Source organism: Ostrinia nubilalis, chromosome 9, assembly GCF_963855985.1.
Source record: "Ostrinia nubilalis chromosome 9, ilOstNubi1.1, whole genome shotgun sequence".
Taxonomy (NCBI): Eukaryota; Metazoa; Arthropoda; class Insecta; order Lepidoptera; family Crambidae; genus Ostrinia; species Ostrinia nubilalis.
In genome coordinates, this window is record NC_087096.1 from 5,265,155 (window position 1) to 5,287,664 (window position 22,510).

The 22,510-nt window shown below is 35.6% G+C and overlaps 1 protein-coding gene across 1 annotated transcript in view; it reads right to left on the minus strand.

Moving 5' to 3' along the window:
- The window catches only part of LOC135074447 (protein eva-1-like), a 45,895-nt gene that overhangs the window by 2,691 nt on the left and 20,694 nt on the right, over window positions 1-22,510 (minus strand). Inside the window, exons 3-6 of the mRNA XM_063968740.1 lie at window positions 18,381-18,519; window positions 4,740-4,886; window positions 2,190-2,333; window positions 470-580 (exon numbers count right to left, since the gene is read on the minus strand). Coding sequence (XP_063824810.1) covers window positions 470-580; window positions 2,190-2,333; window positions 4,740-4,886; window positions 18,381-18,519 — 541 coding nt within the window. The remainder of the gene's footprint in view (window positions 1-469; window positions 581-2,189; window positions 2,334-4,739; window positions 4,887-18,380; window positions 18,520-22,510) is intronic.

Here is a 22,510-nt window from a genome sequence, read left to right on the forward strand (position 1 = left end):
CGGGAAACTAGGGAAATCAAGGGCAACACTCAAAATTTATACGCGCGTACCTATTAGGTACGTGTTTCAATAGTATCAATTAAGTCTAAGTCAACTAAAAAGCAAGAAATAAATAAATAAAATGCACTAAAAAGTAATCAAGAATTACTATACGTTATTAATTTATTTATTACGACAAAATAATATGAATCGGTGCCGGCATAATATGTTTTTCTTAACCTTTGGAACCGACTTCGAAAGTATCAATCATGGTAAGTATTATAATTATATTAATTTGTCGTATAAAAGTAAATAACATAATTCATGATAGTTTCAATCAAATAATTTTATGGAAAAAGTATTTTTCACGCTTAACTGAATATTGAATATGAAACAAAACAAAATTGTATTCAAAACATTGGATATACAAAATCAAAATAAACTTTATTATCAAAACAAAAATATTTTATAGTTAAGCTTGATTAAGTACCTGTTTCGTCGAAAAAGTTATCATTGTCAGTTTTCATTTTGTTTTTACCATTCGGTATTTCGTCTTCTTCTAATTTACTTTCGTACTTCTCCATGAGAACACCTAACTGCACTGAAAAATTACTTGAGATTAGTATTTTGGCGACATTTTATTTGTGAAAGTAGGTACTTACTAAAGATTAATATTATATTTAGCAAAGAAATTTCTTGTAGTCCTTCAAGTATCGGTGAATCGATGAATTAGGTACTCGATACGGTCCTGAATATTGGTAGTTTGAAAACGTAACTCTTCCACGTATTGCAACTTGCAAAATGCTTTGAAAAACATTTTTGCTTTCCAGATACAGGCATGTCAGTTTATTTATTATTTATTATTATTAAGCCGTTACATCTTTGCTTTAAATAGTGTCTTAAATCCTCTTGAGGTTTGTCTAGACACTATTGTTCCTATAATATACAGTGTGTCCGGGCATGTAGTGATCAAACTTTAAGGGCGTAATCTATGGACAATTTTATCGGTGAAAATTCTTCAAATTTAGGGCTTGACCCATTTCCCGCAAAATTACAAGGATTTAAGTTTTGAATTTTAAGTTTTCTCCTCTTCCTTCAAAAACAAGTGATAGCGTGGGTAGCTTAACACTAATGAGCAAAAATTTGATATCATGCGATAGCCAATAAAATTATCTATTAGCAGAAGTAGAAAACAGATACAAGTTTCATACATTTTAAGGGAGTAAGAATGGATTTAATTAGAAAAAAACACAACTTTTTTCACTTCTTTTTCAGTTATTTTCCAACACAAGAAAAACCAGGTCGTTAAGGTATGTTTTATTTGCATTGTATTATTAGTATTTGAGCTATTCTACAAAACGAATGTAAATTTATTAGTCTACGTCTATTAGTTGCGACGTAATTTTTTAATAAAGATACCCCTTCCCAGCGGTTTCCATAGTAATCGGAATAGGTTGTGTGATTCTTTCAGGCAGTGCATTTTCGCATGTCGCGTGCGCTATGGAAACCGCTGGGTAGGGGTATCTTTGTTCAACAATTACGTCGAAACTAATAGACGTAGACTAATAAATTTACATTCGTTTTGTAGAATAGCTCAAATACTAATAATACAATGCAAATAAAACATACCTTAACGACCTGGTTTTTCTTGTGTTGGAAAATAACTGAAAAAGAAGTGAAAAAAGTTATGTTTTTTTCTAATTAAATCCATTCTTACTCCCTTAAAATGTATGAAACTTGTTTCCGTTTTCTACTTCTACTAATAGATAATTTTATTGGCTATCGCATGATATAAAATATTTACTTATTAATGTTAAGTTACCCACGTTTTCACTTGTTTTTGAAGGAAGAGGTGAAAACTAAAAATTAAAAACTTAAATCCTCGTAATTTTGCGAGAAATGGGTCAAGCCCCAAATTTGAAGTATTTTTATCGATAAAATTGTCCATAGATTACGCCCTTAAAGTTTGATCACTACATGCCCGGACACACTGTATAGTTGCCATTGCACGTGCCACCATTGTTATGTGTTTTGGGCACCGCCTTTTACGCCGCGAAAACGATCATTAAAGCTGAGTTGCATTACCTTACTTTAACCGTAATTATGTATAACGATAACCGGTGTTTTTGTATAGTTTGACAGATTTTTGACGTTTGTTCAAGTTACAGTAGGATGGTGTAACCCAGACTAAGGTACATAATTTAACTTACCACAAGCGTAAATAACTTTCAAGTAGGTCCTCGTAGACGAGTTGCATGGCGCACCAAACACCCTATCGCTGGCTTCGATCAGGCACCTTCGCTTCCCATGACATATCTGCATCACGGTGTCAAGGGTATGAGGCGCTATGCATGCTAAAATTAAAACACAACATTAAACTTTAAGACTGAGACGATAAAGTCCTTTATACGTTGTTTTTGGACAATAAAATACGACTCCGAGCGACAGACAGCAACTAAAATAAATTACGTTCTGAGAAAAGTACAAAATAATGTTATTAAATTATTTCAAACAAATTCTTTTCAATTATAAGAAACACTGGTACATTAAACACTGTTAAGCATTTTAACAGGTATTATTAAAAGATTTATATAGGGTTGTCTTTAAAAACAATAAGGGTTGAATCGCCTCAACTCAACCTCTAGTTTTAAATGGAATAGCTGATTTTTCCTCGTTGAATCTATTTATCCCGTAATATTAGGGTTGTTCATAATCATACGCTGAGCCGTTCCTGGAAATTTGGCAACAATTTCAAAAATCATCCTGTATGATCACTTGTAAACAAAGAAAACGTCATCAAATAATAAATTCATTTATCTATCAAATACACAATTAAATTCCGCGTCTCCCAGCCCCCTTTATCCATCGCAGTAATTTTTCTCCTGTCATAACTACTGTTATTTACCGTTTGTTGCGACGACTTTATTACGGACAAAAACTGAGTTAGTAGTGAGCTGTCAACATTTATTTTGCAGGAACCAAGGTGCAGACAACAACACAATATGTACATCTTATGTCGTTGAAATAAGAGCGATTTTGGAACAAACATGTATAGTCTGATGTGCTGTCGACTGTTTTGCAGGAGGCAGGCGAGCACTATTAGTCAAACTAAAACATACGCCAGCGACACCTGGCGAACGGCTATCGTTTAAGTGTTTCTTGTATGGCCCTGACCGTTTAGTATAGTTTTTTGGTAAAATGTCGCGTGACACGTCCTTAAAAACTATTGTAGGTAACTGTATTTTTTTTTATTCAATGCGCAATAACTACCGCCCGTATTCACAAACGATGCTTGCTTAATTCAAGCAGAAAATCGAACGCACACCGTTGAATAAAGTTCTTTAATTGGTTCATGTGTCACTCCACGCGCACTGTGAGACCTAATAGTAATCTTTGTGAATACGGGCGTAAGTTGTGAATTACACTTATTGCATATTATACCCTCTTACTCAAAAACATAATAGAGAAGGGACAGACATACTATTTTCATTCGTCAGTCCCATGTCACGATAACATACAAATCTTTAAATTTTTTGAGGATCAAACCAGTGATCTTTGGCATAAGGATCGAGTTCTGAACCACTACGCCAAATAAAAATCCACATTCAATGAGTATCAAGATAGTAAGAATTTATAATAATATATTTCCGTAACTTTCACTGCATCGGTATTGTTATACTATGGGAAGTAGCGTAAGAAATTCGGTGCTCTGTTGTCATTCCTATCTATTTTTTTAACTGTTTGTATTTCTTGAAATTAGCGTTAAAATTAAAGATCGCTGTTCCCTTACATAATTTATGCTACGCTCATGCATACATATATTTTATGTTGATCTTTTCATGCGTATCGGTAGGCCGTTTGTAGACATTCGTTTTTTCACCGGACAAACCGTCAAAAACGGATCCTTTGTTTGCTGTTAGTTTTCTCGCCGGACCTGTGTCCGATGCATGTGCACATGTTCATTATAAACCATACACCACCGCGAAATCAGATGAAAAAATCGGGCCGTAGTTCGGTCTATAAAACGGATGTTTACAAGCGGCCTTATCATTTAGCATACTGAGAATTTGATATGACAATGAATTCGCAATTCTAAGGATTGTAGGCGGCATTGAAATTATTCAAAGCGTTCTGAGAATCTGGGTAAGATTGAACTTGTGATAAGATGTGCCTTTCACAAAATAGAGCTTTTACTTTTTAGGAATATCGCTGTCGGGTCTCGTAGAGAAGTTGATGTGATTCCAGGGATTTGTCAATCCTATAGGGTACGTCTTTGAAATAGTAATAGGTAATTTTTGAATAAGTTTCCGTCCATAAGTACAAATAACATGAATAAAACTTTATGTATACTTATACGGTACTTGAATTGGGCTGGGTATTATTTTATATTATAATAGTATGAATTATATAATTCCAAAATACTTTCATACGATGAAGCTGTATTTTAGAGCATACCTACCCCTAGGGACGCATAAGTGGGGAACTCTTATCGCTCCAAAGATCGCGGTTTCGATTTCTGCACAATTCAAATATTTTTGTAGATTAACATAATAACATTTGTCTGATGTTTTTAGGACTAGGTAGCTTAGATAGTTTTTAATGTACACCTACCACACGAAAAATTGACAATCATTAGCAGCGGTAACAGTAAAACTTAAAATATGTAGCATAATTTATGCGGCCATATCGTTAGGAGTCCATCTTTTCCAAATAGCCCGGGAAGAGGTTTATTCAAAAGAAACAAAGTCATAAAAACTTACTTTCATTGTGCATTCCAGTCTGATGGCACGTGATTGGTTCATACGCGTTTCTGCCGTACAAAGCATCGAATATCGCCACTCTTGAGTACGGTTTACAACTCAACTTGATGTGGTCATCTTGACAGCAGGTCCGGCTGCGGAATTCGTCTGTAAAGAAATTTATTCTTTAGGTGACATAAGATAGAGTCCCAATTTGACTATCTTCATCTCTTGAGGGTTTAAGCAGCTAACGTTATAATCGTAGTCTAACGGACTTTTCATTCAGAGCGATCGTTTAGATAGATTAACGTGGCGGCTTATTCCCTTCTGACCCACCGCACTACCAAACCACACTACCAGTAGTGTCGTGGGGAATATTTTTTCCCTTCTGCACTACCAAGCCAGTAGTGTCGTGGGTAACATACATCTTCATTCCCATCGACACTACTACCGTAACTAAATGTAAAATTTTGGATTGTTTTGTAATAAATTATGTTTATATGCAACCCTAACCTCGGTACAAATTTGCAGTTTGACGGAATTTACTGAAAAAAAAAAATTACCTAAAAGGGCTTATACCTATATAACTTTGCGTGAAAGAAAAACAAAAATTAAATTATTTTTACCCGACTGCGGCAAAGCAAAAGGAGGGTTATGATTTTGACAGGCTATGTATGTATGTTCATCTATTCCCTCGTAACTTCTAAACTACTTATCAGAATTCAACAAATGACATATCATTAGAAGCGTCTTAATTGTCCGCTGGTTATAGGCTATATGGGGTTTCACAAAATCTAATGTGGCGCCCTCTAGCGGACAAACCATACAGAGTAAAAAAATAAAGTTAAGATAAATATGCCGTGTTTGGTATCATTTGAAAGCGCTTTACTTGTACATTTACCGTAACATGTACATAAGCCCTTTTAGGTAATATTTTATTTTCAGTAAATTCCGTCAAACTGCAAAATTGCACAGAGGTTAGTGTTGCATATAAACATAATTTATTACAAAACAATCCAAAATTTTACAAATTTTACATTTAGTTATGGTAGTAGTGTCGATGGGAATGAAGATGTATGGCCCTTAAAAATTACCCACGACACTACTGGCTTGGTAGTGTAGAAGGGAAAAAATATTCCCCACGACACTACTGGTAATGTGGTTTGGTAGTGCGGTGGGTCAGAAGGGACTAATAAACTATTGAGTGGCTTCTCCTCACTGAACTAGAAAAAGATACATAAAGTGCACCAAAATCAAGATCATTTATACGATATGTAATCTCCTACATGAAAATTGGACCCTGAACCTCACACCGACACCACAACTTAACAATAGTGTTTAAAAGAGGCCCTAGAAATATATTCGACAATGCCCCTAAATAAAATTCTATTTGAAGATTAGAATCAAACTAATTCGCAGATATTACAAAGTTAGAACAATTTTTAATAATTAATACTGCGCTTCATTCCCATCCACAAACAGACAATAACGAACAAAACTGAAACTCATTTCCAATAAAAACACTGGATGCTTATAAAGGCGACAATAACCATCAAAGTAAAGAGTCAAAGAGTTTATTGCTTTGTACTTTATCCGCCATAATAGCCGGGGGCGATGGCAGCGCCCTCTATTATCCAAATGAGTTGTAAAACGAAGGCATAGTCCGGATTGATAAGCTAGCCCAGTGAAATTTGATCTAATCAGGCGACTTACGAACAAATATTACGACAATGAACATATCTGTCAATGTCATGTCAAAAATAACCAATTATGCAGCATTTGTACCTCCCGTCTACGTATTGCCATCTGGCGGATTTTTTAATCGTGAAAACCCTCATTCGTCGATATCATTCACTCCCAACTCGAACTAGAGATTTTATCAGTCAATAAAATGCAATACAAATATTTAATACTAGCTTTTGCCCGTGGCTCTTCCCGCGTAAAATTCAGTTAGTCACATCGTTATAAATTTGCCTATGGCCTATGCTATATTTCTGTTGAGACAATAATACAGTAAAGTTTCATCAAAATCCATTCAGTAGTTTTTGCGTGAAAGAGTAGCAAACATGCATCCATCTTCCCATCCTTTCACATTTATAATATTAGTAGGCCTAGGCAATCAAAATAGGGCATAAAAATCTAAGTAGGTACGCCGTATATTATTACGGCTACCGCGCGTACAAATAAGTAGGTATCACAAAAACTAATATCCTATTTTTTCTACCTATTTGTCTTGGCACAAGACAAATCTTTCTTCTTCAGTCCGCAATAATACGCCAATAATACTGTCCGCGCCAATAATAACTAGTCACAACACAAACAAATAAGCCCGATCAACATTAATACTGGATTGCCTAGACCACTAGTGATGTGAAATGAGTAACTTGTCTACTCGTATAATAAGATTATAATCAAGAATGGATATAGTGATAATTAGGCCCAGGATACGCGCGGTCGCGCCACTATAAACTTGGCATTTTAACGATTTGAAACGATAAGCTATTTGATGTCGCAAATCGTCGATAAAATTTTATCATAAGTGCATCCTAGCCAGAAAGTGAAGCAGCAAATCGAATGCACAGCGTTGAATAGAGCTCTGTGACTGGTTCGTATGTTATGTGATTATGTGAGACCTCATAGTAATGTTTGTGAATACGGGCGTAAGTTACTTCCGTATCTTTTTTTCTATTCAAAATAAATACATATTAATTTAAGGTCATTATCAAGTTCTAAGATATCGGACTATTCTGTTAATCGTTCATTGAAAACTATTTCATGGCGGCTGTTCTATTTCCCGTTCTAGCATTCTGGCTCTTCTTGTTTCTCGTAACAAGCGCCCTCTTTTAGCGAAATTAGTAGTAAACATACCACAACCCTTCCCTTCCATTAGACAGCAACCCGAAACCATCAATACGATAAAAGCTAGCGTACGTTTTTCAATTATTCGATAGTGTCCGAACATTGTAGCTCAACGTGTAGGGGAATATTAATGGGGCGGTGCAGACGGGCGTGCGACGGCAGTAAAAACGCAGGAAATGGATGATTTGATGCATGTGGAAGTGAGGGCAAGTATATTTCTATGAAATTGTTTTTTTTTTAATAATTTTCGATTTGCTTCAGTTTTTGCCCGCGTTTTCGTCGACGTAGATTTTGATGAAAGTTAAACCAGATCATTGTGCTAAGATATAAATGTGAGGTTTCATCTAAAGCCGTCCAGTATTTTTTTAAGAATATAAAAAAAATCAGTCTCGCCAACTCTAATCTTCTTAGTTTAAAATAAAGAAAGGTTACGTTCGTATAAAAACTATTGTTCACTACATAAACTAGTCATTCCCTCACAAAGTAAACAAAGTTGAAGTTCCTTTAATCAATATAATAGCACATAATTCCCATTAAATACATCACAGTCGATTCTAGACTGCTCGCTCGTCCCGTATGAAAAAGTACAGTCATAAAAATATCATTTCCGGGTTCCAAATTCAAACCAACATTTTTTCCGCAATATCTGTACTTGGCAGTACTTAACACAAACAAAGGCGTTTCACCTACGTTTCACCCACGTTTCACCCGCCCGTCCGTGCACTAATGAGCGCCGCACCCCGGCACTCCTGGCCGCACCCTCAGGTATGGTGCTCCAGGAATTTATTAACGTGACGTAAATCACACCGATACAGGACCCTCATAAAGGCGCGCCACGATATCGTCCGGCGATCTCGTGATATTAGGTAAGTGATTTTTAGAGCGCAAGTCATTTTTGATTGGTCACTACAGTGTTGCAGCTCTATAGCGATGGACAGTGTTGGTGTAGGACTTGTCATATTTTAATTTTTTAGAGTGCGTGAACTTTAACTACTAATAAGAGCTGCAATACATTACAAGTATTATATCATAGTCAAGCAATAAATAAATTATTGTGGTGTAGAGTTTAATTTGGTACTTCAACTCAATAAAATAATTTACCTACCTATTTCCCCACACATTCCCCTGGCATTATAGTCCCTGTGCCCTCTTGGAACTAGTTTATTTCCAGTTCTAACTTTTAGACTTTTGGGTTTAATGAAAATCGACCAGTTTTTTGAACCCGCGACACTTCTACCAAATTTTCTAAAATCCTGAGCTGTGGAGTCATTGGTAAAGCTGATGAAATCCACGCGAGCAAAATTTGTTTTAATAATGTTTGTAAGTTTATTTGTAAGAAGTAATGTCGGACCTAGAAACTGATTTTGAAATATTTTTCACGAGTAAAAAGCTACGCTAGCTTATTCGCACGAGCGAAGCCGCGGGTTAAACTATCTCTAAATAAATAATGTTGTATTCCAAAGACCAACAGTAACACACTGCCAGAACCACCCATAAAGTTACACGCAATACGGAATTTAGCTTCGAGGGCATTACTATTATCAGAGTAAATACAAATGAGTAGGTCATCTTCATAGAAACGCCCGAGCGCGGTTTGTATGTGAGCGCGCGCCATACGTATGCGGCGCGCACGCACACACTGACAAAATTTAGCGTTGATTTTATCGGTAAGTTGCCCCGAAAACCGCGCTCGGGCGTTTCTATGAAGATGACCTACTCATTTGTATTTACTCTGCTATTATCTGGTTGTAATGGCGCGAGGGTGGCTAAGTGATTTGCTTAAGTACCGAGTGATGATAGCGTAAGTTATTTCGCTGTTCGACAGTTCAAGATGACGTGTTGTTAACTTTAACTTTGATACAGCCAAATATTAGGTAGGTACTTAATAATAACTGTCTGTGTTATGTAGGCGGAACGGAGGTGGTACGTCTTACACGTGTTTTACAAATACAATCTGATTTTTCGTGCGTAATTCGGAAGTTAAAAATATAGCAGGCAGTTAGGACGGTACAGATTCCTATTCGATGAGGATTGATGAATTATTTTCGTATATTAGTTGTTGAAGAAAATCGCCACACTGTATAAAACACATTTAATTTTTACTTTCAATGAAAGAAGAACGGTCATCTGTGACCCAGGCCCGACAGAAACGAGACATACCTCAGTTTTTTTGTCATGTCTTAATTAGTTAAATTATATATTTTTTATATTCAAAATCTATGTATAACACCAAAATATTACCCTTTGTTTTTGTTCAGGCGTTATACAAAAACTAATACAAAATGCCTATTTATCACCAAAATTGGTAAATGTATGTACCTAAATGTCTATTACAGCTACTATGGAATGTATCTAGGTGACCTGGAGATACAGCCGGATTATACAGGGTGGAAACGATAAGTGATCTCACTCGATTATTTCTAAACTATACAAGATATCGAAAAACTAGTTACTGATTCTGAAAGTGCTTCACAAGCTCCTTCAAATGGTACCAATAATAGGTTACAGATTATGGAAGCTGGTAACATTGAATTTTTGGATTTTGTAACTTCTCGTTTCCACCCTGTATAATCCGGCTGTATCTCCAGGTCACCTAGATACATTTCATAGCAGCTGTAATAGACATTTAGGTACATACATTTACCAATTATCCTGTTTTCGCCTCCGAGATTTATTTTACCGTGTAGTACCCCTGTACGACAAGCCAATCCGCACACAATATTCAGCGTAGTAGTAGTAAAAAACAAAAGAGCGGGCAACCCCACCCCTACCACGCTGTGGGCTCGGTGTCCGAGCGGTCTCATTCCTTTGTGCGCACGCGCAACGACCGCACGCAGTATAAGAAAAATACTTAAGTGACGTCACCAGGACGTTTTTACCGACAAAAAACGTAATTATTTTAAGTTGTACAGTGAAGTGACGAGAATTAGACCCAACACAAGGTTGGTTGTAACAACGATTTTGTGCAAGTGCTCGTACATTTTTATTATAAGCGTTGTGACACGACGCGTGACTTTGACCCATTTTAGCTCCGAGTTAACACGCGATGTTAACCAGTAGCCATTTTTTTGCTCCGAGGTAATGCGAGATGTTACCCAGTAGCCATTCTTTTGCTCCGAGGTAATGCGAGATGTTACCCAGTAGCCATTTTTTGCTCTAGCGAGTTAATACGAGATATTAACCAGCAACCACTTTTTTAATCGGTCATTTTTGCGGGTCATTAAGTAATTAACCAGCAGCCACTTTATGTTCGGTTATTTTTTAACCAGTAGCCGTTTTTGCTCTTGCGAGTTAAAACGAGATATTAATCACCGAGATAACCAGGTATTGTAATATTATTCACTTTTACGAGTTAAGTAACTTTTTTTTCGGCCATTTTTAAAAAAGCCGCAAAAACATAACATAATGAGCTCATACAGAAAAATGTTGCGTTTGTACGAAACTACCCACATTAAGAGCTTGCCTTCTTGGCCTTACACCTTATGAAGCATCAACCGTCTTGGAGCCTGATGACCCGGCGCCGCGGACGCACTCGCCCCAGTCGAGCCTCCGCCTGCCCTTATAACGACCGATGACCCTGTGGCCATACACATTGTTCAATGCTACAAAGGGTAACTGAATAATTTTGTTGTTTGGTATTTTTATACACTACACCAATCGAGATTGGTCTAAATAGAAAAGGATTATTTTTCAATATGGAACAAGGTTCTGAATAAGTCTTGTGATTGCGCAAAGGCTAGTAAGAAAGAAATAAGTATCAGATCAAAATTCAAAGTGCATTTATGTAGATTCATTACTTGCTATTATAAGGTCAGAATAATAGTTCCTAAATTAACCTTCGGCCGGTTTGTTGACCGAACCGAGTCGAAGTGGAAATAAATGTCTACTTTATATATGAAGTATGACAATAATAATATGTCGTTTTTTCTATGCAACGACTCATATTAACTGACATCGTGATTGTGAGTACTTATCAGTCTCACATTTTTTTGTTGGAAACCCACAAAGATCTTTCTACATTTCCGGTCGGTCGACCAATTCCATCGACGATCGACAACTATAACTCATTTTAATCCTCTAAAACGGGAAAAGAGGTATTTATTTGATATGACAACTAATCCAGGCTGCTGCACTGAATATATAATTATTTTAAGCTTTAGCCGTTCGCATAACTGTGTGAATCGAGGCTTTATACAGAGGCCGTACCGACAAGCTACGCCCTGCTGTATGGTATGATGGGCTAAGTAAGACCTATCACCCGCTTCCACAAGCGCAGGCGCCGTTATTTACGCCGCAGCGCCGCGCCGCCGCCGCCGCATGCCCAGCGCTGCCAGCGCAACGCGGGAAGCGCCATTAAAGACCGACCAGAACACCAAGGTAACCCGCGTCCCTAGACGACGCGCCATCTATGTACAGGTATGTGCTGGCCGCTTAAAATATTTTTATGTTAAATGCAATGTACCTAATATCCGGTTACAGAATTTATTGTACCGAGATACCTATTCGATTCCCGATTCGAACCCAGACGTTTTTTTTTTCATAATCATCATAACCATGCGAGTAAACATAATTAATTATACATAACAAATAATTATACACGTCGGCGCAGAGACGTTGATATTAAGAATATTCTTAATCGCATCCGTCGACACGAGTACATCCTGAGATTACCCACTTGTTAAAAAAAAAAAAAAAACGTTCCTAGATGGTGGACTTAGATAGCGTTTATATAAGATGCTAAACAAAGTTTATGTGGTTTAAGCACTTCAAAAGGGATGATATTTTAACCACAATTAAACTTTTAACAAAAGATTCATTTATGGTTTAAAGAAACTTATTAATATATTTTTATTACATAAACACTATAGCCACTGAAAAGCAAATAGAATTATGGTCTTATTTTAACGCATGTTTGTTTTGTATCTGAACAAACAGGCAACATTTTTGTTTGTCTCTTTGCGGCCTTTCTTTAGCCCTTAATATTTTTTATTTTATTTTTAAATTCATGACGTCTCACCGGCTTTTATCTATAAATAATAGATAAAATCTAAGAGCTTCCTTAAACTGTATCGGTATCGGTACATAAGATGACGTCATTTTTTCTTGAATTGGAAAACATTATTATGTAGGTTTGTACCTACTAATCAATGTTTGATTAATGCTAATAATACTATTGATAGTCTTACAAAGTAAGGCTTCATCGTCACCATTATTATCTATTTATTAAAAAAAAAAAAAAAAGAGGTCAATTTTAACTCCAGGTACTGTTTTAGAATTGGTTCGTATAAATTATTTATGTATAACGTTAGAATTCTCATAAGAAGAGATGCGACATCATGAAATTACATTGAATCATTTCTTATCTTGCTAAATCTTTTAGACAAGCAAAGTATCTTATTATGCGTTAAAGCGATAATAAGTATGCCTTTATAAATATAACACAATAATAATTACACTGTAATCAATGTAATAGAAAATTATTGATGCATCAAAAAAGAATGCGGGCCGCTTGTAATAATAACCGGACTAGTGGACTTTGGTCAGTCGAAGAACGAACCGACCACAAAAAATAAACTATGTATTATGTAGGTACCTACCAGTACTACCACTACTTGTAACCTTTAGTTTAGATTAAGGACATTTTTTAATAATACCAAAAAAGAATGCGATTTTATTTTACGAATCGATGACGCTGCCACAAACTCATAATAAATGAGTCTTTCTTCCCTTTCTATGAAGTATAAATTGAGAATTTATTAGTATTTTTTTATTTTTTTTCTTTACATGATTATAAAAATTCAATCATCACTAATACTGAAGCTGACTGAATCAAGGTGTCTGAATAAAGACACGGAGTAGGAGCTTGGTTTAATATTGTCTCAGAAAATGTTAGACGCTTTGGTTTCAGTACATGACATAAACCTATTTTTTGTTTCTTGAACTTTGTTTGATATTTAGTCATAATTCATATTTTATCGTCTGGCGTAGAGATTTCTACACGATTAACATGAATTAATTCCAATTAATTCGCCTTAGAATGGCGACCTTTTTTTTTTAGACGTTAATACGATTTTCACCAAAAAAAAAAAAAAATTGAATGCTGGGACAACAGGTACATCAGTAGTACCATATTGCCCATTTAAGCTTACCTTTCCTTGGCAGTGAGTTTTGTATTTGGCAGTCGTGGATCAAACAAAACGTACCAGACTCCGCTATACACTCCGCAAATAATAAATAAATATCCTTCCTTGGACATTACACTACGCTTCTAGTCCCAAACCAAGCAAAGCTATGGGTCCTAGACAACGGATATAAACATACTTAAATACCGTTTTTATATACATAAGTACATATTATACATAGTAACACCTAGACCCATCACAGAAATTAAAATGTATCAATTCAATTTCTGCCCGGCCGGGGATCGAACCCGGGACCTCTCGGCATAGTAGTCCGTTTCGAAACCACTACACCAAATGACTGACAAATAAATATTTTTACAATGCTCAATTACATCATTGTACCTACGTAGTTTACTCGATTTTCTTAGCATTATCTAAAGTCGGGTGCATCCCATAATAACATTAAATAACCACCGCTTAGCAATATCGTTACCGTTAGTCAAATCAATTTATTGAAATATATAATTATTTAAATAAATATTATAATGTATGGGTCAGGTTTCAAGAATCAAAAGATTGCTATTAAAAGGTGCTATTAAACAGAATCCAAACTTTTTCCTCGCAACAGTGTTACTTGGAATCCAAATTAATACTGTTTTGGAATACTGGTCAAACTGTATCAAATAAATTAATAAGTTTTAATTAACCACATTATGTTTTACAACAATCAGAGTGTTAACCTTGCAGTCACTGTGATCGATTCGGTGTTAACCACTACCGTCGTCAAGCTCAGTTCTGATATGAAACTGGATAAATATAGGAAAGGAGTGTCGACACGAGGGTGTTCGGCCCACACAGCACGCGACACGCGGCAGTATTGCCTGCGGTTTGCGCCGCTGTCAACGTTGACACAATTAGCCAGTGTGCTGGATAGACAGGATGCTCTGTCAACTGTCTTGGCAACTTTTTACAATCAGTAGTCGTACTTAACAGTTAATAGAAGTACAAATAAATGTATATAATAATACTCTATAATGAACAAAATCTTGTTGAGACCGTGATACTTGTTATTGTTATGAATAAGTGATGCAATACGATTGTAATACAAAAATATTGCTTTATTATGTATTTAGTACATTGACATTTACTCTCTTACTCTCTTAACCATTTAACATGGACATTGATCCATGCTCTAAACATCTACACGGTAAAATAAATCTCGGAGGCGAAAACAGGATAATTATATGATCAAACGAACTTACCAAGTGAAGTTCGATCTGAATTATCCTGTTTTCGCCGAAGAGATTTAAGGTCCCTCCCAACCCGAAGATTTCTATATCTTCTTCCCTAGAGGTAAACGTCAATGTCATCTCTTCTCTAAATATAATGAGACCGCTCGGACACCGAGCCCACAGCGTGGTAGGGGTGGGGTTGCCCGCTCTTTTGTTTTTTACTACTACTACGCTGAATATTGTGTGCGGATTGGCTTGTCGTACAGGGGTACTACACGGTAAAATAAATCTCTTCGGCGAAAACAGGATAATTCAGATCGAACTTCACTTGGTAAGTTCGTTTGATCATATAATTTTGGTGATAAATAGGCATTTTGTATAAGTTTTTGTATAACGCCTGAACAAAAACAAAGGGTAATATTTTGGTGTTATACATAGATTTCGAATATAAAAAATATATAATTTAACTAATTAGGACATGACAAAAAAATTGAGGTATGTCTCGTTTTTGTCGGGTCTGGGTTTTTTTTGTATGGGGCGTGACCGTTCTTCTTTGTTGAGTTATCTTCACCGAAATCACTTTGCAAGAATTAATTTTGCCACAAATTCCTTTCCAGCAACAACTTTTAAGTTAACATGTTTCAGATAAATAAATTTTTCATTAATAACTTCAGGAATGTTTCATATTATCAAGCATTTAATATTTCATGTGAATTTCGTGGACCTAATTAGTACTCATAGAGTATTCAGTTATTCACAGAACGTTATTGTTTATTTGAGAGTCAGTAATGCCTTTCTGAAATGCATTTTGCGTAATTATTCCGCGAATCCATCATTCAAACCTTACTCGTAAATGTTGACCATTCATTACGGATTGGCTTCTCAACTACCCAATCCGGCTTACTCGCCCAATTACTCTGTAAATGATCACACGAGCTAAAATCTCTTAAATCGAGCCGGAACGTTCGAATGATCGAGTCGAACGTGGAACGTTAAATCGATGTGGTAATCAAATCGAGTCGGCTGTAATCGGTACAACGGTTGTGGATAGAAGCAGCGTGCCTGGAACGATCTCTATGGTTCGGACTTTGATGTATCCTTTTGCTGGGTCAAATTGCGCTCTTCGGAGCTAGTTTTGCGGTGAAAATTGAGACTTTGAAAGCAATTAGCGACTTTACAAAGAGAGTCGGGCTGTTTGTGTACTTAGTTTTGATAGAACGGGTGATAGCCTAGTTTATGCTCTGTTTTTTGTCGAATCTTGTGAAGACAGGATCAAATGTTGTTCCTTTGAAAAGTGTTGCTAGAAAATAGGACTGAATTCATTTTATTGATTAAAGTTAAAGAAAAACCACCCCTTTAAGTTATAGGTTTTACTTTGCTTATTTTAACCTAGTCATTATTTAGTAAATTACACAAAATATCAAATGAAACAGTTTTTGAGATCTAGGTACTTCAGTTATCAATACCTACTGTGTAAATAATATCCAGTTCAGTGATTTTATCAAAAACTTTTTAAAAATTGTAGCTTTATTCCGATTCGATTTTGTAAAATCCAACTCTCTCTTTTCCCGTAATCGATTCGACGTAATCGCCGACAGTTGCGGACGAGAGCGGTGTGATTAACAAATATGACTTTGTTTAATTCAACTTTAGTTATTAATCCTACTGTCCAAGTTTCATTCCTATCCACAGTAGCTTTGCGAACAGTTATTTTAAAATTCATCGCTCTCAACTTTCCGAGTAATCGATTCTTTTAAACCCAACGCTCGTCTCTCGTAATCGATTCGACGTAATCGCCGACAGTTGCGGACGAGAGCGGTGCGATTAACAAACGCGACCCCACGTTTGCGGACTTTGATGTATTCCTTTTGCCGGATTGTTCCCCAAAGCTTCAACTTTCGGGTACATACTAATGATAGGAAATTGTAGGTCGGAGAATTCTGCTGTTGTGTCCGAAATTACATCATAATATTCTGTCCTGTCGTGAGTCGTGACCCTTTTTGGGTAATTTTAAAGTTAAAACTGTTTGAGGTAGGTATAAACAGCAAATCCTGTTTGTCAGGGTACATATTAAGCTACGCATAATACGAATGAACGAATGTGTACGTGTCTGTATTAGGTGTTAAATCCATGTCTCTAATGTTTAAATTATGGTAATTTCGTCTTTAACTTTTCAAAAACTGTCAAAACGCAAACCTAGATTTGTATGGCAAAGATACGTTTTGTCGTCACTTTTTCCCTGTGTCAATTGATTTACCATTTATTGTTTTAAAATCAAATTAAACAGTTAATTGAGAACTAATTAGGTTTCCAGGTTTAGCATTTATTGTTCTTTGAGAGAAGTTGTGTCTAATTATTCGTTAATAGTGTCAATTGTCCAATAATTATTTCTCCAGAACATTTACTATCAATCCCGAGTTGGCGGCTGAGTAGGTGATTAAGGCATACACTAACATTAATCATTCGAAACTATTGATACGTATCCGGAAAATATTCCGCTCGTGATCAAAACAAAACTAGTGGACGATAACTCATTGTATTGAATGAATAATGGTATGCTACGGTTAGCTATTCGAGTAGGGTACACGTATACACAGTTTCTTAATATACAGCCTAGAGAAGACAAGATATCTTCTTCTTTTAAATATCCACAACGAGTAAGCTCTTGACCTGTATCTCACCTGATGGTAGGTAAGTGATGATCAGGCCGAAGGTGGAAGCGAGCTTTACCCGGAATCCTCAACCACGGAGGAACTGGTTATCTTACCTCTAACTGCCGCAACACAACAATGCTGTTAACATTGTTGTTATGGCGACAGACTTAGGTAAGATGGTGGTAGCTAGCCAGGCGGACTTGGAACAAGCTCTACCACTACCGAAACCGAACAGAAAAATCTGCCCCCACTGGGAATCGAACCCGGGACCTCTGCGTCTGAAGCAGGTGGTCTTACCACTAGGCCACAGAGACGGTTAAAAGGCGGTCTGATATTACTCGTATATTGCCCGCCTATTTACCTAGTTTTCACGTTCCACGTTGTAAACTCATAAAAAACAATTTAAAAGAAAAAGTTATTTGGACAAAATATCATGATCTCAAATTCAATCACTATTTCCATATTTTCAAACTTATAACCCTCTCATAGGATCTTCTCAGGATGAGTGAAGGGAGAGAGAGTACGAAAGTATGGAATTTCTCTATTTGTCTGAAAAATCAGTCTTACACATTATGCTTTAAAATTATGCTGAAGTTAGTTTAGTCGGGCAGTTGATCAGTATGGGCATGTATGGAAGTGCGCACATTACACCGATGCGATTTGGCCGATTCTTCATACAAATTAAAATCGGGCACAACTATCGGCCAACTAAAAATCGGTGGTCTGCGCCTAGTCTAAATGAATCAATTTAAATTCACCATAAACTCTAAATTAAGACCTTATTATAATACTCACAAGGTCTGCACTTGTAAGCCACGTCGACGAACTTCCTAGTGTGAGGACAGGGGTCCTCCAGCCCTGGTCTTGGCTTGGTGCTGAACTTGCATTCTGGCTTCTTCTGGCACGCCTCCACGACTGTTTGTAGCAGCGAGTACTGGTGGGTAAGATTATGTTTAATAAAATGCATTATAGTGAGGTCATTATCATCATCATTTCAGTCACAGGACGTCCAGTGCTGAACATAGGCCTCCCCCAATATAGTGGCTTGATGGACCTAAATCTTATGTACGTATTCTTTGAGGTTTCATAGTAAGTTATTAATCGTCATGTGGTAAAAACGTGAATAAAATATACAATAATTACTATTTACTAGAATCGAGACTTCTAGATTGTATTACGTGCAAATTCAAGAGTCGAGAGCGCGAAAAAAACAAATGAGCATCGATATTGCTCGAGTAAAAAAGACTTTATTTTTCCTAGTGGCCAGTGTCGCGCGGCCGAGGAGGCAGCCGTGTGCAATCGCATCAGGCATTTAAAATAAAGTAATTTAAAGTTTTAATAAAAGAAAGAAGGTCAGTATTTAAAACTGTTCATACAAATAGGTATAGAAAATCAAGTATTCTATCCAATATGTAAGGCATTTTGTAACACTAACCACTAGGCCAGAGAGAAATCTTCATTACTTTATTAATTATGTTTTTATTAATATTATAGTGTCAGGCTGCAAGTTTAATAATACATCAAGAGTACAGATGTGCACATTGCACAAAAACTGTCCATTTCACGGGTTTTTGTAATCATTAATGAGGTTTTTATACTCATTTGCATGAGCTATTGTCCAGGACATATTAAAACATTCCCGCGCTGAGATCAACTTACATTAAAATCTACAGTAAAATTTTACTCTGAAAATTGCTGAAAATAATTAACGAAAACAATGTCGGCTTTGTATTTATTTATCCAAAACATAAACTTGTATTACATTATTTTTAGGCTGAGTTGCACCATTACTTTAACTTTGACAAACGTCAAAAATCTTTAAAACTCCAAACAAAAAACACCGGTTAGAGTAGGCGCACACCGTTGATTTTTCGTCGGCCGATAGTTTAGTCGGGCAGTTGATCAGTATGGGCATGTATGGGAGTGCGCACACTACGCCGATTCAATTTGACCGATTCTTCATACAATTTAAAATCGGGCACAACTATCGGCCAACTAAAAATCAACGGTGTGCGCCTACTCTTAGTGTTAAAAGAAAGTGGTGTAATTCAGCCTTAGTTTTTTTGTATATATTTTACACGCAGTAGAGCACGAAACAGTATAAAGCTGAGCTACCTGAGATGAATATAAAATTAAAAGTGGCGGTTAACGTTCTTTTAGGCTTTCTCAAGAAGCTCTAACGTACAAATCTGAAATAAAAAGTGGTCTGAAAAAGAAATATAAATTATAAAAGTAGGCTAACTAATTACTTACTTAGACAATCCTAAGAAACAATAAAAGTGGCTTATGCACGTTTTCACCATCAATTCCTAATTTTTCAGTGACCCCTTTGAACACAAAATAATAATAATAATATGTGTTACCATAGGGGCCACTTAAAAATTAGGGATTGATTGCGAAAACGGGCATTAGACCAATGATCGGCGAATGTCTGTCTGTCTCTTCATCTTACAAAAGTTTTATTTTAATTGACGATATCCATGGCTGCATTTTGGTTTTGAAATATTGTCGTAGTCCAGGGAATGTTTAAACGGTGAGAAAACACGGGAAAATACGATTTGATTTCCACGCAAAGAATACTTAAGTAAGGTACAGTCAAGTTCATAAATAAATTGGCAATGCCAATATTTCACAATGCAATAACGCAGTCAATACTGGGCTACCGCAAAATGGTTATGAACAGTTTATATGATTACATTTTTATTTACGTTAAAACGCTAACAATATTGGCACTGCCAATAAATTTATGAACGCGACTGTACATAACACAAAAGAAGAATATCTTTATCTACGAGTACCTATACCAAGTTATAGGTATCCCCTAAACCGGTCATTACTCACTAGGGTGGAGCGAAAAATTTTTTTTTACATTTGCGTTTGTGAATACCTCTTAAAAGTTGCATCTTGTTGCAACGGTTACGACAAAAATAAATAAAAAAATATTGCGACCATTTTTTAGCCCTCTACTGGCTTTTGAATATTTCATAAAAATGAAAAAATAGGACTTTATTGCACAAATCATAAATTACCTTAGAATAGGTTTTATTTGATAAATAATATATTTTTGTAACTTTAAATATAATATACATCGTAAAAAATATTTGTAAATCATTATAAGCTTGTCATAAACTTAAAACAATACATAATTAAAAGCGCCGATTATAAGCAAAACTCACAGTCAGCGCGTAACTTTGCAACTTGAACTGTTGACATCAGAATTAGTCCAGTTACTTATTTTCTTCTTTCTATCTTTGTCTTATGTCTTTATCTTTAGTTGACTGATATGAATCAAGTAGATAGTTCGTAATTGCGTTGTCTAATTTTATTCATCCAAAGTCAAAATAAAATCGAAATTAATCACTCGTAGGGACCTATTTTAGGATTTCCTTACTTGTTTTGTACCTTAATCAGTGTTACCACTCACACCTGTTTTTTTTAAATTAGATAGAGTGATTCAAGTGGAAGACTTTTAAGTATAATACATTACGTTGTACCTACTTAAGCGAAGCAGGGGCGGGTCGCTAATCGGAAATAATAAAAAAAGGTAAACAGCCCGTTGTATTTCTCAAATTTTAGTCGAAACTAATAGGAAAACTTCTTAGCCTGTTGTTATGTTACGATACAACGAATAAAACAATTGTTAAAGTGTTGTTCTAATAAGTATTCACATTTCATTCGCTTTCCATAACCAAAACAATCAGATAACTTCAACGCTAATCTACAGCAATGTAAAAAATGCATACAAGAACTATTAGATAGTTTTCTTATAAATCTTGTAATTTGAGCACTTGTAATTGTCCAAAGAGCATTATCACTAGATCAGAAAAATTTAGAAAAATAGCAACAGGAAGTTTAAATCAGATCAAGCAAAGCAAGACTGAAATTGATTACATTTATTAGTCTTTGTAATCAAATGTTAAGAAAATTACTTTAATTAATTAAACGAGTTATTCAAAGAGTCACGTTTTTTGCACACCCTAAGCATCTTTTGTTAGCTTTGATGTACTATGAAAAACAATTATGTATATCAGAGAGCTTGAGACAAATAATGGCAACAAGAAAAGACAACAAAGTACCAGGAGTATTAGAGTATTCAAAAATCGGAAGTTAACCTTTCATTGATATGAATTAATTTTAAAATAGTGAATGTTTCTAAAGCAAAAGATGGATTTGGAAACAACTGAACTAGCAATATAATGGCATCTTTCAATACCAATTGAATTGCAATGTTCTAAATAAAAATTAAGAAAAATCTAATTTTTGTGATTTTTCCATATATTTTTTAATTATTTCTAATAGTGTTTTTTCGAATAAAACTTTTTAATTCACAAAATTTATTTTTTATTTACAAAACACATTTAAATTAATTCTATTTTCATTGTTCTGTTTAATAATAGTCAGATTTTAGAAAATTGCCATACAATAAAAAATAATTAAATTAAAACGACGGTAGAGGGCTAAAAAATACATTTTAAAAATAAAATAAAAATATCCTTGTTATATTATCTTGCTCTCATGCAACTTTTAGCAGGTATTCAAGTTCGTTTACGTAACTTTTTTTTTTAACCATACAATGACGCTCCACCCTATTACTCACCGCTACGATTACGGCACGCATCCGTACCGTTTCATTGCATATCAATGAACGGATCCACAGACCGACAGACGACTTTGGCAAGGATCAATAGCTTATCTAAACTGTAATGTATATTGCCACGGATTTACCTACATAATTTAACGGCCGAATTAGCAACTAGCTCCATTTGAATAATGAGTGAAGTTTTAGCTTTACGCTTGTATCGGTCTGGTAGAGAACGAAACGTTAATGTAGAGGTAGAGGCTCTTTCGAAGTGCTTCTTAACTTTGGTTTATTAACGCAGAGTTAATTTTATCTCTTGTAGAGACTACGACTAGACTAGAGACTA